This window comes from Alnus glutinosa, chromosome 11 (genome assembly GCF_958979055.1).
Source record: "Alnus glutinosa chromosome 11, dhAlnGlut1.1, whole genome shotgun sequence".
Lineage (NCBI taxonomy): Eukaryota > Viridiplantae > Streptophyta > Magnoliopsida > Fagales > Betulaceae > Alnus > Alnus glutinosa.
Window position 1 is genome coordinate 4,429,534 of NC_084896.1, and position 19,330 is coordinate 4,448,863.

At 36.0% G+C, this 19,330-nt stretch overlaps 2 protein-coding genes across 3 annotated transcripts; both read left to right on the top strand.

Moving 5' to 3' along the window:
* The first annotated feature begins 1,510 nt into the window (after positions 1-1,510).
* LOC133882939 (SKP1-like protein 1A) lies at positions 1,511-2,762 on the top strand. The gene is made up of 2 exons (XM_062322177.1): positions 1,511-1,895; positions 2,452-2,762. Exons 1-2 carry the CDS (start codon positions 1,551-1,553, stop codon positions 2,632-2,634), a joined length of 528 nt encoding a protein of 175 aa, XP_062178161.1. The 5' UTR covers positions 1,511-1,550; the 3' UTR covers positions 2,635-2,762.
* Positions 2,763-11,362: 8,600 nt separating this feature from the next.
* Positions 11,363-18,999, top strand: LOC133882840 (uncharacterized). 2 transcript variants are annotated; one of them, XR_009902739.1, is made up of 14 exons: positions 11,363-11,695; positions 12,289-12,426; positions 12,524-12,605; positions 13,652-13,728; positions 14,094-14,194; positions 15,206-15,335; positions 15,658-15,774; positions 15,855-15,940; positions 16,856-16,922; positions 17,211-17,289; positions 17,396-17,487; positions 18,183-18,326; positions 18,434-18,521; positions 18,602-18,999. XR_009902739.1 is itself a non-coding variant. In XM_062322061.1 (13 exons), the coding sequence occupies exons 1-13, from the start codon at positions 11,585-11,587 to the stop codon at positions 18,467-18,469; spliced, it is 1,260 nt and encodes a 419-aa protein (XP_062178045.1). In that variant the 5' UTR covers positions 11,363-11,584; the 3' UTR covers positions 18,470-18,999. The 2 variants fall into 2 exon arrangements, 1 of the variants encoding a protein (XP_062178045.1); XM_062322061.1 differs by having other exon boundaries at positions 18,434-18,999.
* Positions 19,000-19,330: the final 331 nt, after the last annotated feature.

Genomic DNA, 19,330 nt, shown 5'->3' on the forward strand with positions numbered 1-19,330 from the left:
TCAATCTCATGCACTGTCTCCATATTATGTGGGTTTGCTACTTTGCTTGCGCCATGCACATTTTTCCCTTACTTTAGGGGCCCTTATTCATGCTCGCACCTTACACCTTTATTCCTACTCCAAAAACCCTTGTTTCTATCCATACCAGGAACCTTATCCAACAGTGCTCCCCAAAGAGACGCTAGGGCGAATGAAGCCCTAATCCAACAACTCCCACAACTGCTCTTTTAAATCTCGTAGCTCGTTGGACGCCATCCATTATGGTGCCTTAGAGATAGGTGCGGTATCAAGGAGAAGGTTGATTGAGAACTTGATCTCTCGGTCTGGAGGTAACCTTGGCAAGTCTTCTGAAAAACATTGACAAATTCCCTCACCACGAAAATGTCCTTTGATCTTGGGTTCTTTTGCTGCGAGTGTAGAGAAAGTTGTAGTGCCACATAGAATTAAGATAATTTTGCTATATGGCTTATGTAAAAGCTGCGGCATTATATTGTGTAGTTGGCACATGTGGCAAAATATTAATAGGCACTTGGCCTATTTATTTAAAGGTATGTCCCGATTTAATCGAGACTTCTTAGCATGTGTTTATGAGTAAAATGAAGTAGATAAGTTTATCGCTACTTGGAATATCATGTTGAAAATATACAATGCTTGTGAAAATAAATGTCGAATGGATCTACTTAAATCGAAATAGAAATAAGCCTAAGCTTACGTAAAGAGAACATTCACGACAGAAATAAAGAGTACTCAAGTTAGTAAGAGATTCAACTAAATTGAATGATTGCTTGCGTAATGATCTTAATATAATAGAATTCTTTACCCCTTTTGAAAGAATTGTCAACCAAAACATGACAAGGTGTTAGAAGTATAATACAACTTTAGACAAGAGTCACCAATTATAGTTGAACCAAGCAGCAAGTTCAAGGTAACCTCATTATTTACTAATTACTAGCCTTAATAATTATTCAAAGATTTTTTTTTTTTTTTTTTTAAAAAAAATGTGATTTTAAGTGTTAAAAAAAAAAAAAAAAAACCACTTAACTTAAGGATTAGATGATGGGCAATTATTGGGCTAAAATCTTTTATAATTTTTAGGGTTTTGTGTCATATACAATTTCTTAAATCTTCTCTATTGTTTTTAAAGTAAATGTGAAGATTTTGTTATACATTTATCAATTTTAAAATGTGTTAAGATATAATAAATATTAAGATGATAAATGCCGAGTTAATAAAAGTGATAAATATTTATGTGGCAAAATTTCAGTTATTTAATTTAAATTAATGATTCAAAGTTAAGAAATAGTATGATTCAATATCTATAAATTGTAATAGCCTAGGATTACCTAAAAATAATAATAAGAATAATAAGAGCCATAGGATTCCAAATACCATTCGGATGGGGAAATCCATGATTTACTCTCTTAAACAAAACGACGCCGTGGAGCTAGCTCCCTAAACCCTTATAAAACCCCGCCAATTTCTAGGTGTTTCCCAGTTTCCCTCACACTTCTCTCTCGTGCTCGCTCGCTCTATAGCAAACGAAAACGACGATGTCGTCTACGCCGTCTTCTTCGTGTGCAAAGAAGATCACCCTGAGATGCTCGGACGGCCAGACCTTCGAGGTGGAGAAGGCCGTGGCGCAGAAGTTGCTGGCCATCAAGAGGATGATCGATGACGGCTTCGCGGATGACGTGATCCCCTTGCCGAACGTCACTGGCCCCATCCTCGCCCGTGTCATCAACTACCACGAGAAGCATGGCCAAACGGCCCGGCCCTCCGATGGCTCTTCGGTCTTGCCCGCCTCCTTAGACGCCGCCCCCCAAGAACAGGAGATCCAGGAATGGGACGCCGATTTCGTCAACGTCAATCCGGACACCCTCATCGACCTCACTCTCGTGCGTATTCTAATTTTACCCTTTTTGCTTGCTTGGGAAGCAAAAGAATTATTTTTTTTATTTGTCTTTTTTAGTTCCTTAAAAGGTGGAAAATCAAAAAAGAAGTAATTCCTGTTTTCTGGGTTTCTGTTTGGATGTTGAGTGAACAAAAGGGTAAGAGGGAAAGGATGTGGAGTCTGGCCAGAGTCCGGCCGGCTGTTTGTTTTAGTTTTCACTGTTTGATTGCTCCAGAAACAAAATAATAGTCTTGTTTTTGTTTTTTTAGTTCCTTAAAAGTTGAAAATTCAAAAAAAGAAGTAATCGGTTTCCGGGTTTCTGTCTGGATGTTGAGGAAACAAAGTCCAGTTTATGTTTTTCTGTTGTTTTTGGTTAAAAGGTTGGATCTTTCTCTGTTTTTTTTTTTTTTTGGTTGAATATGCTGAATGTTTTGTCGATTAACATTGAGCCCTGATTTTATTAATGATTTCTTGATATTGTGCTTAATTGTTTGCCTGGTTTCATGTTCTTGGTCTCTTGATCTGACATCATTGTCTTTTTAATTCTGAATTAATTTCAGGCTGCCAACTATCTGGAGAGTCAGGAGCTGCTGGATTTGACCTGCCGGGCTGTGGCGGATCAGATTAAGAGGAGGTCGGTAGAAGAAATACGCGAGTTCTTTAACATCGACAATGATTACACTCCAGAAGAAGAAGAAGAAGAACGGAGCAATATCAAATGGGCATTTGAAACAGAGAACTAACCTACTATTTTTTCATATGATGAGAGAAAAGTTAATACATAATATGATTGGGTTGTTTTCGACAAACTGCTCTGTTTTCTTGTCCCACTTGTTGAATTCTTGCATTCAAATAAATTCTTCTTCCCTTCTATATATTGTTGGTCTTTTATTTTGGGATTCCTATTTGAAGTAAATATATACAATTTTAATTAGCTTTCTTAACTAATTCTTTATTTAAAAATTCTATACCTTTTTTCTACATTTGCTTTATTTTAGTTTAAATAATTAGGAAGGGTAAAACAATGAAATTAAGGCAGACGAAGAGTAATGCTAGAAGTTCTTCTTGTGTCCCTCCAATAATGGCATGGCTTTTAAAATCACCATTGAGCTTCTAATTGATCACTATTGAATTTTGATAATGGTGATTTTAAAAGCCATATCATTATTGGAGTAACGCAAGAGAGACTTCTAGAATTACTTGCATAAGAGGGTTTTGTCATATCCGATTAATGCTAGAAGTCCCTCTTGTGTCCTTCTAATAATGAGATAGCTTTTAAAATTACTATTGGACTTATGATTGATCATTATTGAATTTTGATCATATTGTAATTTTAAAAGCCACCTCATTATTAGAGCGACACAAAATAGACTATTATATATATATAACTTATAACCCGTGCATAGCGCGGATTTTTCATTATAATTTTTGTTTTTTGTTTTTGGCAAAAAAGTCTTAGAAAAGAATAGCAATATAATAATAATAATAATAATAATGAAAAAGAAAAGAAAAGAAAGATTATAGAGGAATTTATTAAGTCCAAATGACTTTTGATTTCTATCCTAAGGTGACCGTTGGATGGATTGAATTAAATCAACTTTAAAAAAAAAAAAAAAAAGTCATAAAATGCTATTTGTCACAGATTTTGCCACCCTAAAATCATTTTATATATTAAATTTTAGATATTTTTGCACCTAACTTTAATTAACCATTGTTAGTATTGTTAGTGAATTTTTGTACAGCTATTAAACGTGTATATGCACCACAAAGTATAAAGCTGTTGAAAAGTTTTGGCCTATTTAATAATTTTAGTAATTTTAGTCATCCTAAAACAATTAAAGTATTAAATTTTGGTTATTAGGGAGGTAATATTATTGTTTTTAGTGCACTATTCAACAATTTTTTCTTTAGTGCTAACACTTATTATTGTAATTGAAATATTTGGTCTTAAGAAATTGGAAAATGTTAGATTTACAACACCAATACAACAACTGCACAACAACCCCTCACATGAGGATGGGCCCCACACACTGGGGCCCACCCTCATGTGAGGGGTTGTTGTGCAGTTGTTGTGATGGTGTAGTGTAAAAATCAAATCCCTAAGAAATTTCATTTGAGTTTGATTCTTGTACTACTCCATTACTGGGACCCACCCTCATGGGAGGAGTTGTTGTGCAGTTGTTGTATTGGTGTTGTAAATATAACATTTTCCAATTTCATTTAGCTTATAGCTTAATTATTCATCTTCCAATTCTCGCACTTTTTTTTAATGACTAAACTATAATTTAAATTTAAAAATAATTTTTTTTTTTTTTTTTTAAGAAAATGCCTTAGAATTAGTCTTAAAATGTTACGTCTTTCCAAAGAGTCAATCCCTAACAAGTATTTGTGATTGAGCCGAGATCCCTTCCATAATCATTTCATGACACATATTAGATTTCACAGCATCTAACTGTGTATATATTGACTATGTTGTCATGTCATTTAAAATTTTTAAATAATGCGATACCATGAAATTTAATCTGGACCATAAAATGCTCCGGCTCCAAACCATACTAGTAATAAATGATTAAATGTAACGCGGAAAGATGAATTAATGATATTTTGACTAAAAAGTAGCAAAACCATATGAAAGATGGCTTGTATTCACAAGCCAAAAACTAATAAACCATACAATCCATCCAAAAAGTTATAAAGCAGCAAAACCTAATTAATTACTACTAATGACGAAACTAAGCACAAAGGAATCACTGAAAAAGGCTTCGGTAAAGTTCAGAGTGCTCTGTGGCAGAGGAAAGCCTTGCTGTGAGATCCCAACCGTTTTCTTCAAGCTCCTGAACACATTTATAGAAGCTTTCGATTGATGAAGTCGCCCCATTAAGCTTTGCAGCAAGCTCAGCATTTTGTGCCTTCAACATGTTTCTTTCTTTGTCCCACATGCCTTGATCGTATGCATGTGCCCCCTCGAAACAGACCTGGTAAACAGAAGTTAAAGCTGTTAGCTTTGCATTGAGATCAGCTTTCTCCTCCTCCCACTTACGGCATTGTCGTTCATAATCATGCAAAACAACTTGATCGTGTTCAGAAGCTGAATATGCAGCATGAAGCTTTGCCATGCGATCCTGTTTCTCTTCCTCCCACCTTCGGAAATGTTGTTCATAATTATACAAAACACCTTGGTCGTGTTCAGAAGCTGAATCTGCAGCATTAAGCTTTGCCATGAGATCCTGTTTCTCTTCCTCCCACCTTCGGCATTGTCGTTCATAATCATGCAAAACAACTTGGTTGTGTTCAGAAGCTGAATATGAAGCCTTAAGCTGTGCCATGAGATCCTGTTTCTCTTCCTCCCACCTTCGGCAATGTTGTTCATAATTGTACAAAACACCTTGGTCGTGTTCAGAAGTGGAATCTGCAGCATTAAGCTTTGCCATGAGATCTTGTTTCTCTTCCTCCCACCTTCGGCAATGTTGTTCATAATTGTACAAAACACCTTGGTCGTGTTCAGAAGCTGAATCTGCAGCATTAAGCTTTGCCATGAGATCCTGTTTCTCTTCCTCCCACCTACGGCAATGTCGTTCATAATTGTACAGAACACCTTGGTCGTGTTCAGCAGCTGAATCTGCAGCATTAAGCTTTGCCATGAGATCTTGTTTCTCTTCCTTCCACCTATGGCAATGTCGTTCATAATTATACAAAACACCTTGTTTGTGTTTAGAAGCTGCGAGTAGATCGCTATTCTCTTTCTCCAACTTCCGGCAGCGTTGTTCATAATACTGCAAAAGGTTTACAAAACCTGAAGTTTCAGCATTATGCTTCTCATAACAATGCCAGGTGTGTTCAGAATTAGCTTCAGTTGCAGCAGCAAGTGTTTGAAACATTGCCATGTGATCTTTTTTCTTGTCTTCCTCCAGCTTCTGATTATACTCTGATTGGAGACCAAGAACCTCTTTGGTGAGTTCAGCCATTGCAACTGGTTCCAAAAGCTCACTTCCTGGGTTGTGAACTTGTTCATCATTGATCAGAATTTCCAACCAGGTTTTGTAGGCCAAGAAATCCCAAAAACCTTCATCTTCCTCATATATGTCTTCTCGTGTTTCATTAAATTCAGTTTCCTCCAAATATTCTTTATCCCTTTCATTTTCGGTTCTAGCGATCTTCAGGTCATTGTTGTCAAGTTTCTGTTTGATATTCAGTATTTCCATCCAGGTTTCGTCCAAGAAATCCCAACATTTATTTTCTTTATCTTCTGCAGCTTCTTGGCCGCAATCATCCTCACCCTTGCCACTTTTCTGCTCAACAGAACATAAACAAAAAGATTTATCAAAAGTTATCCATATTGGTGGATGTACTAGCTAGCCTGAAGGATAGCATAAAGATGCACTATTATGATTGCCAAATACTGAGTTCATACGAGAGTTGCCTAATCCATAGAGCAATAAAATCAAAGTTTTCTCCAAACTGTATGGAAGGAAATTCCTCCATCTATGCACGTAAGAATCGCATGCTTTTAAAACATGTCAATTTGCTCCAACAAAAACTTGTCCTATAACAATTAAGTATGCTATATATATAGCCCCTCGAACTACCAAATAATTTACAATGTCTCCCGGACTTTTACCATGCATGCCTATACATAAAACCATGTGTATATTATATTACAAATGGACATAGATACACTTCAGAGGGATCAAGAACACTCACACTAGGGTTAAGGCTACAAGTTTTAGAGCAAAGGCCGATATTCTTCCCCTGTTCTTTTCTAATATCATTCCTAATGCAAACCACATTAGATAAGATAAAGAGTCCAGTTGCTAAACTCCCTTGTAATAAGGATCCAGTAAAGAAGAAGACACACAATAAAGCCGAGGAAACTCTGTCAATAAACAACAAAAAAGGCTCCTGCAGTCATGATCAAAATTGGTTAGTCTCAGGTTCAAAATTGATTGAAAACAAAAATAAAAATCAAACCATGTATATTAATTACTTGTACTTGAACTCCTAAATTTAAATAAATACTCACAATTGGGAAGTAATATACACAAAGGATATTAAGACAGAAGAAAATAGCTGATCGCCAGGCCGTTAATGATCCGGTAACATATATGAAAACAAACAGTGCCAAAATCTGCTCAAACGCCATCAACAATGTTGCTGTCCTTAAGCATTCTTCAGCCTGATCGATTTCGCTGCAGCCACCATCATCTTCATGCCCCACATCATTCTCTTTCTCTGGTGCTTCTTGGTCGAATATTGACATAGGCGGTTCATCCTCCATCTTAGCTTGCTCTTTAACCAACTCCTCTCCCTTGCTAATTTCCTGCATAGAAAATCATATACATATTTTACAGCGAATTGATGCAGCAAACACTTCAGCTCTATTAGTGATGACAAAATATTGCATTGATATTAATTAAGCCTCACATTGATTTTTTTATTAAGTTAGTACAGATGTGGCTAGCGTTTTCCTGAAGTGCCCGTGCAAACGATCGATAAGCATGCATAAACATAAATATATAGATAGGCTAAAGGGGGATCGACATCACTCACCCTAGAGTTAGGAATGCAAGTTGTAGAACAAAGGCTGATAATCTCACGAGCCAATCTCCCTGCTTCTTCTGGTGCTATCAAGTTTATGATGTGGACAGCATTAGATAAAGCAAAGAGACCAAGTGCTAAATACCAGCAGGATACATGACTTCCAAGAATAAAATACAATCCCGACAAAGCGATGGCAGTCCGATCAATCCGAAACATATATTCAGGCCTCTGTAATCAATCAAATCACTCAATTCTTAGATGAAAAGGAGAACCAAATTAACCAAAGTTATGTTATATACTATTTGAATTATTGAATAGATATTGTAAGTATACTCACTATTGGGATAGGAACGACATCTAGATGAGATTTGATCAAGGAAAGTAGGTGAAGGAGACTAGAATAACAGAGGAAAATAGCAAAACATAAGGGAAATCTACCACTGGTCAAGAGATAAAAAAATACTGGAGCCCGCTCCAAGAAGAATATAATTTCCCTTAATCTGAGATTGAGTAAGACATCCAATATAAGCTGCTTCTCGAAACTGAACATAGATTTCTTGAAAGCTACTTGACCATCTTCCTCAATCCTCCTGCTGTCACTGTTCTTGTCAGTTTGCAGTAATTCTTTTTTCACCAACTCCTCAGTTTCCTGCATGCACAAAAAACGAAACATAAATCAAACAAACAAACGCACAAGCAGGCACGATGAAGAAGATCGAAGAATCAGGAGCACTCACTCTAGTGTTACTGCCACCAACTCTCGAAAGTAATGCCATTGTTGCTCTTTCTCAAAGAAAATCCAATGAATTAACAAGAAATATGGTTGTTATATTTAGGAAGAATTCTACGTAGTTGATGTTCAGAGTCACAGTTATCTAATCCGTTTAGGTTTCTAATCAAGAGTTTTTGTCACTTCATAATAGCTATTGGGTGTGGCCTAATTTTGTTATTATAGATAAGTATATAACAATAATTGTCTTATAGGTGTTGAAAAAAAAAAAAAAAATTATTAGTCGATCCCCCTTAAGCCTATCTATTTTTAATCCAAAGAAATTCATTACTAGTATAAATTAATCTTCTTTGATCATCTTTTTCATCTTTCATTTATCCATATCAAATTTCAAATTTTTATCTTTGAAACAATTTATAAAGAAATTTGCTAGACATAGAAGTACTCTTCTATAATTTTCTTATAATTTTTGACAAGTATGTGATTAAATGTGTTAAATGATAATAAATTTTAGCTCCAAATCACATGCCTGACACGTGTCAAAATTGCAAAAGCAAAAATTGTATATACGTATAGCGTTGATATATGCATCAAAAAATTTGGACCGTTGGACCGACGATGAACCATTTGCAAAATAAAAAATAAAAAACTATCAAAATGACGGTCCAACCATCTAAAAATTGACTGTATCAACATGTAGCATAACTCATTTATAAAATCATCCCCATCCGTCACGTAATATCTTGTTTGTACCCAAAATTTGAATAGACATACATTAGCAAGAGGAGTGAAAATATTTTAACTATGATTTCTTTTCTTTTCTTTTCTTTTTTTTCTCATAATTCTACTCGGTTTATTCTACTATTCAAAAAAAAAAAAAAAAAAAAAAGAGTTTGTCTTTTGTTCCTTTCATTTTTCGTGAAAAACAAAAACAAAAATACAAATAAGTTATACCATCGTATTACATATCCTTTTCGCAAATAAAAGAAGCCTGTGAGTCTACCTAAGATGTGATTGGCCCAGATTACACCTGCTCACAAATGACTATCAATCAATCAGATTCGGCCACGTAAATGTCTATACGGTTAGTGAAGACGCGAGGAAATTTACTGAAATATAATATCAAGTCTAAAGATTTTTTTTATTTTTTATTTAAAAAAAAAAAAGGAGGCAAAAAAGGGGTCCGTTTGGTTATATCAGCATGCGGTTATTAATCATTTAATAATTAATAAACATTAAGTGCATAATTGTTATGGTAGGCAGTTAGAAAAATTTACTAACCACTTATGACAATGCGGTTAATAATTTTAGGGGTAGACGGATGTGATTAAGAACCTCTAACCGTTTATCTTTATATATAATATGTTAAATATATAAAAATAATAATAATATACCAAAATGAGTGTTTAATACTATAAAATTGGTCCTAAATAGTCCAAAAACTAATTAAAATAGATACTAAATAGTCCAAAAATCAATTAAAATAGGTCATAAAAAAAGGCATAAGATAGGCCCAAAACACCAAAATAGGCTCATACCTAAAAAGCGATTATGTGATGTGGTTTTGGGTTTCAATAATCGATAATCGGCTAAGGTAAAGCGGTTGCGATTATTAAATTTTGATAACCACCTAAAATTATTGCGGTTAGAGACAATAATCGATAACCATATGCATCTTCCTATGTGAAAAGCCTATGAATGGTGTACGGTCTCGAGCAGGTGTCATATAGTGATATGGCATGGCTATGGGTGATGTGGTACGATCTTAGTTAATCATGATACTTAATTCATTGTCTATTATTCGGTTGCAGTTGTTATCAAGTGTCATGTAGGATTTCGTGTTTATAAAATTGTGGGAGTTATTATCAGCACTTCTTTCTATTTTAGTTGTTATCTAATAAGTTGGCATGCTGGCCTTCACGTTCTATCGAGCCTAATTTCCCGAGCTCAAACTTATATTCTCAACTTGAGTGGGTCGGGCGAACACCCGATATATGAAATTGGTAAGAGCACTAGCAGCAGCTTCCCAACCATTTTCCCTAATTTAGGAAAAATTTGGGGAATCAAACCACTTTTTGATTCCCTATAAAAAAACACCCCACAATAGATTCCCTTCATTTTTCCTATATCAATTAAATATTATTTTTTTTATTTTTTTTTCTTTTCCTACTTTATTTTTTAATTCATTTATTTTCTTCTCTTGCTCTCTCGTCTTCTCCGAATCTCCGGCACACTCCACAGAACCCGTATCTTCTGTTTCTCCTTCTGAATCCAAAAGCATATTTTATTTGTCAACACCAAAAAGCACAACGAATCTCCCACTTTTTCCAGAAGAGAAAAAGAAAACAAAAAGCTTGTTTTGTTCTTTAATGGAGCCGCCGGAGGATAAGAGAAAACCATTGGATTCGGCAGAGGAGGTAATCCTTTGGTGGGACTCAACTGTTTCGGAAGAAGTGAGTGAGAGAGAGAATGATATTCGAATCCCACGCGACGAAGTCGATCGCAGTGCAAGCCGTGGATGAAATCCAATAGTCACTGTCGTCGGCGTCTCTCTCCGGCGACGAGCAGCAGAGCGGCAATAGGGCCAACTCGACCATCCGGATCACCTTGGCTCGGCCTGAGGACGAATTCTGCAACATCCTCCTCAACCACACCTCTCCGATCGAGCCAGACTCCACCGCCACTTCTGCCGATCCCAACTCCTCTAGTCTCTCCTCTACTGGCACTCCCTTTGCAAAGCTCGACGACCTCGATGATGACCATCTGAGCGAGGAAGATGAGTTGCATCGGAAGAAATATGAGTGGAAGATGAGAAAGTGATTACTGATTGGAACGTGAAGGAAAGAGAGGAGAGAAAGAGCTGTTTTTTTATTTATTAAAATATATGATTGGGAAGCTACAGTGCTTCCCAAGGGTAGTCCCCTAAAGTAGGGTAACTGCTGTGGCTTGATTTTTTGTGATTTTTTTGAAATTTTCTCTATTTTAGGGAATAGAACTACTTATAAGGCATCTGCTACTAGTGCTCTAAGTGGATATACCCTTACATTGTTTGTAGATCGAATTTATGGGCTTGTTTGGATGTTTGGCATAATGCCATTTTTTAAACTCAAATTTTCTTTTCCCTAAATTTCCAACGGACCTAATATTTGAGTGTAAGATGCTCGAGTTGATCAATTGTGTAGAATAATTTAATTTGAAAAAAAGAAATAGATTTAAGTATACAGTATAGCAGAATATTCTATTATAGACGATTAGTCCGAGACAGCAGCATGGTACCTCGGAGCGCCATTCATAATACGGTCTCCGAATCTCATCGTCGTCTCTCACAGTAACCCGATTTGAAGGAGAAAAGAAAAGGACCCCGATACTTCTTGCTTTTAGGAGTGTCGCAGAGCGTCCGATTTTTTGGCGACCCGGCCAGGTAAATGGCCGATTACGAGCCGCTACCGGACGGAGACGAAGAGCAGCCACCGGAGGCCAGTAGGAGAGCCGCACGTGTCGCGTCCCTCGACGTCTTCCGCGGCCTTTGCGTCTTCGTGAGCTCGCCGCTTCAATTTCTTTCGCTTTACTCTTTACTTCAGCTCTGATTTTCTCTCATTCGCTTCGCTATTTGTTTGAAGCTTGTGTTTTAAGCAAAGTTGTTTAACTCTGTTTTACTCCAATGGAAGTGTTTTTGTAAAGTCAACGCCGTTTTGGCTGACTCAGCAAGCCTCTGTTTGCTTCCTGAGAAAATGGAGGACTAGGAAATTATTTAATAATTTGATAGTTTTAGGGATCTGAGATACGAAAAGTATTTAGTTTGAACCTTTTTTACCATAAAAATGAATCGTCCCTCTCTCTCTCTCTCTCTCTCTCTTTTTCCTGAGATATTTTTATCCATATAAATATATTTCTTGATCAGTAATAATAATGCCACTCATTTGAATTTGATATACACAATAATCTTAATTTTGTCTTTGAGTTGTTAACAAAAATGTGAACAAAATGATTTTTTTTTTTAAGCTAAAAAATTGAATATTAAGTTACAAAATAAGAAAAACCATATTTTTTAGTTTGTGTAAATTGATTACTGGCTTTGGTGTTTTTTATTATAGTGGTAATTGAGTCCTACATTGCTTCCTTTTTGCAGCTCATGATGCTAGTTGATTATGCCGGCGCGGTTTTTCCAATCATTACTCATTCGCCATGGAATGGCATTCACTTGGCTGATTTTGTGATGCCCTTCTTTCTTTTCATTGCTGGGGTTTCTCTTGCACTTGTGTACAAGGTAATGATAGGGTTTGCTACCAAGAAATTGACATTTGGTTTTAGTTTTTATATTTTAGTCTTCAGTGTGTTTAATAATTAAAGCTTTGCAATTTTAGAAAGTACCCAACAAAGCAGAGGCTACATGGAAAGCAGTGTTTAGGGCAGTGAAACTTTTTCTTTTAGGTGTTCTTCTTCAAGGTAAAATTGTTGGTAGCTTCCAATGTAAACCCTTTTGTTTACTTTTGTGCATATGTGAGCTTGCATTATTAATTGGACATACTGAGTCCTAAAAGCAACTTTTTTTTTTTTTTTTTTGGTGGGGGGGGGGGGAGGGAATAACAGGTTATATTGGTGTTGTTTCCAACATTCTAAGTGTTCTAGGGGTGTACATATGAATATCTGCGATATCCACACCTGCATCCACAAAATATGGATATCATTTTTAGATATCTGCATCATTTTTACCATCCGCATCTACACGGTTATTGCGGTTATTATCCGCTATCCGCAAATAGGTAATGGGCCTATTTTTAACGCTTCTAAAAATAATTTTGACCCATTTTTAGTCTTTTGGGCGTGTTTTGAAAATATATGCAATACCAAAAATATGTAAAACCGAGGAAAAAAAAAAAAAGAAAAAAAAAAGGATGATGGATACGACCTCAAAATATTCATGGTAATCAATACTCACAAGAAACACCCTTATAATTTTTTTATCCATGATTCAATGAGCATAACAATCAAGCCAGCAAACATAAATTACAAATCCAACATAACAAAAATAATGTTACAAATTCATAACATAAAAAACATAAATTGTCTAAATATTACACATTCATAAGTGAAATATATATAAAAATATAAAAAATATGTATTAGATATAAGGGGTATGCAGATGCAGTTATTATTCGCATCTGCATACCCAAAAACCGCTATCCGCATTCGCACTTGCAGATAGTGATTTTTTATATCCACACGTGCGAAAAAGCAGATGGCGGTTAATACCCGCTCGCATGGACACCCCTGATGTGTTCAAATGACACAAATGGATTTGAAAGACAAGGGTAGAAACATCATCTAATGAATCATATAGCAATGGCGGGTTTATGTCTCCTATCTTAATTGTCATTTGGTAGGTTTGCTATGGTTGGAATCTGGTCATGCTTTTGTTCTTCCTCCATTAGTCATTTTCTTTTATTCTATTTGGTTATTTTATTTTTGGTGTAAGAGTCATTTCATTTCAGGTGGTTATCTGCATGGAGTAACTTCCTTGACATATGGTGTTGACATCGAAAAAATAAGGTGGATGGGCATTTTGCAGGTGTGGTCTAATTTGGTTCAATCTTTTCTAGCTACTGTTCATATCAATTGATTGGAAGATGTACATTGTCAAGTAAATTATATGATTGTTCTGTACTAAAGACATGATTATTTCTCAAAAAGCTTTTATATTCAGTACGTAACAATTCAGCAAATGAAGCTACATGGCAATTGTAGTCTTCCTACAAGTTTTACTTCATCAGTTTACTTTGGATTTTCAAAAGTGATCATCACATGGATAGGCCACATCAGCCACTAGCTCAGCAGCTGGCTGCTTAGGCAGAGTTATTGGGTTGTAGAATTAGTTGCAGATAAGCATGTGTTTACTTCATCACCTTGTTCTGAACTCATTGTCATTTACTCCAGAGGATATCCATTGGATACGTTGTTGCAGCTTTATGTGAGATCTGGCTTCCATGTAGGACATGGAGGGAAGAACGTTTTTTCAAGGGTCACTACTGGCATTGGTAAGGTCTTAATTTTTGGGACTGTGTAATATACTACAAGTTTCAAGGCTGTTGCTCACTATTAGTAACATTCTCTTTAAATACAATAACCTCCACCATCAATGTCCAGTAATCAATCCTATTTTCTTGAAACTAGCCTAGATTTTTTTTTTCCTCCCTCCCTTTTATAGGTTGATGGAGGACCATTTTCTGGTGCAATGGTAGAAGTCTTGGACTGCTTGTCAACCAAAAGTCCATGGGTTCAAGTTTTGGGAGCGGCCACTTTGTGCAAAAATCCTGGTAGGATTGTATTCAAGCCATCCCTTCTAGTGGGCTGACAATTTTTGACACAACATGCAAACCTTGCAAGAACCCAACAAGAAATTAGCGGGTTGAGGTTGAGGGGTCTGACCTGTTTAATTAAATGGGTCGGGTTTTGGTTGACCTTTATAGTCTTATACCCATGTCTCGACATGACCCAAACCCAATACGTGAACTCAAATTGCCACTCCTATGGTTCCTAAGACCCCCACTTAAGAGAAAATCATACTGAATAATGATGCAATAAAGATCCAATTTAAAATAAAGGGAAAGGACAAAAATATGATTTTTGTTTTAGACAAAGGATGAATATACGTGTGTTGGAGATAGTACTTCATTACTGGTTTAAATCATTGAATTGACTGTCATTGAAGAAGAAAATCGTTAGAGTCATCAAGATGATTGCAATAACTTGTTTGCATTTACAGCATGACTTTACATTAATTGTCCAAGGGGAGATGGGTTCCAACCGTGCAAGTAACCTTCACTCCAATAGTTGAATTACCCAATTTAGTATTTTTCCACTGTTAAGGATATCTAGATTGCAAGTCAACTAAAAATAGTGTTTATCAAATATTTAGATCACTTGATTTTTGGCTAAACCCTGACCTATTTTCTTCCTCATTTCCAGTCTGGTATCTATGAGCGCAGACATGGTTTTGATCTTTTGTTTCTACACACTTTGTGACATTTTTATTTTCTTAATTGTAGGTGTATTGCATTTTCACTGTCTGTGCTATACTTGTCGCTATCATATGGTTTATACGTTCCAAATTGGGAATTCACAGTACCAGCCTCGGCCTCTTCTTTGCCTTCATCAAATGATAGCTATGTTTACATGGTGAGAGCACACTCAGTAGTCAGCACATTCCCTTTCCTTCTTCTACATTCTTCCGGTAGATGGTTGGCAATATTGCTTTAAGTATAGAAAGGTGTGGTGAATTGCTTAGATTAAATTTGAGTCAGGAATCTGTGTGTGTGTGTGTGTGTGTGCACATATATTTGTTTTCTTACATTTTGTTCAACCATTTAAACCAACTAGTTAATATATGGTGTTTCATTTCCCACCTGGTTATTTTATGCGTACAAGTACTTGTTAAATATTTATTACTTGAATTTTCCTAATTCATGAGATTGGATGCATTCTGGTTTACTTGTTATAGATGAAATGTGGTGTGAGAGGTGATCTTGGACCTGCCTGCAATTCTGCTGGAATGATTGACCGTTACATTCTGGGTGTTGATCATCTATATATGAAACCTGTTTACAGAAACCTGAAGGTATCCGTCAGTTGAAGTTATTAATATAGTGCTTCTCAACATTATGCAACACATCGTTGATTAACAATTCCAATTTACAGGAGTGCAATGTCCCTGCCAATGGACAAGTTTCAGAGAGTTCACCTCCATGGTGTCATGCTCCTTTTGACCCTGAAGGTATCTTAAGGTAGCCAACCAAATCTTCTTTGTTTTATACTCATGAGATGCCTTCTGTGTTTTGGTTCAGTTCGCTTCAATTTCATGCCCAGCCTGCTCAGTTCAGCTGGGTTCCTGTTTAGCAGATAATTTTTTGTTTTCAGTTGTAGTTGATGCTCTCTCATGTCATAGCTAACACAAGTTCAGGCTTTTTGATTCGAATAGTAGTGTCATAGTAGGATAAACAAAGAATTGGACACATATGCTTCGGTGAAGACTTTGATGAGTTTAGTCTGAAAATTTAAAGAATACTCCTCCAATCAAAATATATATGTTGAATAAATGAATCCAAGTATTTTTTTTATTCAAGAGACCAGTTCTCAGGTCTTTTATGAGGGCATAGTCCCAAGAATCAAATTTTTTTGTGACCCATTCACTTAAGATAGCTTAACAGATAAATTCAGTTGAAAGGTAGCTGTGGAAGAAGAGGTCCTTTTATCATACTTAATTTACAATTTTCATGATATTTCTATTTATGCATGATCACTGCTTGTCTTCGCACAGTCATTCTTTGGCCTGGCCATCCCAACTGAGTCTTGAGTTGTCCCCTTAGGAAACAAAAGTAAATTTAGAAGCAATCCTTACTTGATATAACTGGCCCTTATTATAGAGCCAGACATCTTTAATCTCTTACTCATGATTGAGCCTAGGTAATTAATATGCTTACTCTAGATTTTCGTATTGTTATTAATATTAACCACTTTCTTCGACTCATTATCCAATTCACAAACTTGAATTGGAATCAGTGAAACCAAATTCAGTTCACAGCAGAAATTGGTTGTGCGCCTTTTATAATATGGATATTTTGTGTTGCATTAATAATTCCTCTTTTCTTTATCCATCCTTCAACTGATCTTAATTTCTAAACATTGTTACATGTTGGCAGCTCCTTAACAGCAGCTGTGACTTGCATTATTGGACTTCAGTATGGACACATTCTTGCTCACTTACAGGTGAGATGTTTAGGCACTCTTGACAGCCTTCACCTTCTTTTTTAAGTCTATGTCCCATGTCCTCAATTATGTGCGCAGGGAAGCAATACATTGTCGGGACCTAGAACATGAGTCTAGTGGTGGAACTCATTTTCAACCTAAAAAATCATAGGCTATTGACATTACATATTAGAAGATTACCCTGTACATCTTACCCTCGGAGTGCATCGTGCTTATTCTATCTCTAATATATCTCACATCTTGGTCTTGGTTCTTGAGTAGATCTGATGTTATGCAATTATTTTTCAGGACCACAAAGGACGTCTGACTAACTGGTCCTTGCTTTCAATTTCTTCGTTCGTCCTTGGATTGTTCCTTACCTTCATAGGTATGCACTTTAACTGGTCTTTTAGCAATTCTATATGTGAGGATTTGTTTTTGGGTATGCTTTGATATACCATGATACTGAAACTCATTTTTATTTTTTGTGTCAGGCATCCCTCTAAATAAATCTCTGTATACAGTCAGTTATATGCTGATTACTTCTGCATCTGCAGGGATCACATTTGGTGCTTTATATCTGTTGGTGAGTTTGCATAGTCAATCCTTGCTCTCTGAAGGGCGGTCTTATCTGTAGACACATTTAAAAATATGATGGTGAACTTTAAAACAATTGCCTCCTTCTGATTTTTTCTTCCTAGAGAGAATTTTGATGCTATTAGCTGTAAAGTTCTTGTCAAGAGACGTGTGGAAGTATTTATCTTTGTCTTCTATGAATATTCATTTTGATCCAATTCCTCTTTAAGTGCTTCTCAATTTACCCTGCTCTCTGTTCTAAGTGAGATATTGACACGGACAGAATAAACATACTCTGTTCTAAGTTTTGGACCTTTCTTCCAGATCTTCTTTGATTATCCAATTTCTAGCATATGAACCCAAAAATCAAGGTTTTAAACTCACTGCAAGTACAATTCTAGTCATTCATGTAGAATAATAAATACTCTAATTGAGGTTTAAGCCAAGAGATCAAAGTTCATCGACTTCATCATTTACTTGTACAGCTTGTAATTTTATCGTTGACTATGTTCCTACCATTATGCTATATCTGAACCATAATGCCTGCCACATGCATTTGCTTCTTGCCATTCACTTTAGATGTAATCTGTTCATGAATTACCTTTCTTTTCTTTTTTTAATAAGTAGTTCATGAATTACCTTTCTAATCTAGTAAAGATTTATTAGAACATAATTTTACACGTGTTTGCCCACCCTGTTCTGCAGGTAGATGTTTACGGTTACAGACGCTTGACATCTGTGCTGGAGTGGTTGGGACTGCATGCTTTAAGTATCTTCGTTCTCATAGCTTCTAACTTGGCCATCATTGCAATTCAAGGATTTTATTGGACTTCTCCTGAAAAAAATATCGTGAGCATTTAAGCTAGAGAATTTTTTTTACTAAAAAGATGGTACTCGTTGAAGTCCAAAAACCAGTAACACCATTCTTTTGTTGCTGCACTTTTCTTGCTTTACAGGTTCACTGGATCATAACACGTTTTGTGCACACGTGACATGGTCGTCCAGTTCCTATGTATTGGTTAATCCTTTGGATCTTCACCTCTGGTCTGATATTGTGATATCCTACTTCAATAATTCCATTCTTTGTGTTTCTCCTCATGATGCTTAAAATCTTTGATTTCCAGTTTTATGATTTTGAGCACGGGGAAAAAAGAGGGTGGAAAGAAGAGAGTTCCCATTGTTTTAGCTAACCTTGTTGTAGACTGCTGTGATTCTCGCAATTGAGGTTAACCTTCTTCTTCTTCTTCTTCGAGATCTCCAACCTTGTTGTAGACTGTTATGGTTCTCAAAATTTAACCTTCTTCTGAGAGTTTTCATTGTTGTAGCCAGCAGTGAGTCTGGAGTGTTTTAGTTTAGTCATTAAAGAACTATCAGCTTGTATAGTTTACTCTTCAAATGTGCAAGAAAATTTTGTAGTATTAATCTTGCTTTATGGTCTAGCAGCAAATTTCTGAGTATACATATGATTATGAGACATCTGCTGGATTGTTGATTGAAGTACAATCTGATATGGTTTTCTGAATGTGAAATTTTGTGGTAGCATGTCTTTTCTTCTCAACTAGAATAAGACTCTGTCCAATTGGGAGGCTGGGACCTAAAAAGAAACTAATTCTATGGTAAGCATCTCTAATCAAACTCCAAATAAAGTGTGGAGTGTGAAGGCAAATTGGAAGTCATGCCTATATTCAGACTGTTTAGGCGCTCCGAGATATGGTTAAAGAGTAAGTCTATTTAGTAGACTGTTATCCAATGATATGTTAATGAAAATCATCATTTGTAAAAAATACAAATTGGACAACTTTTTGAGATTTTTTGTTTAAAAGTACACTTTTAACCTACAAATTGCAAGGCCA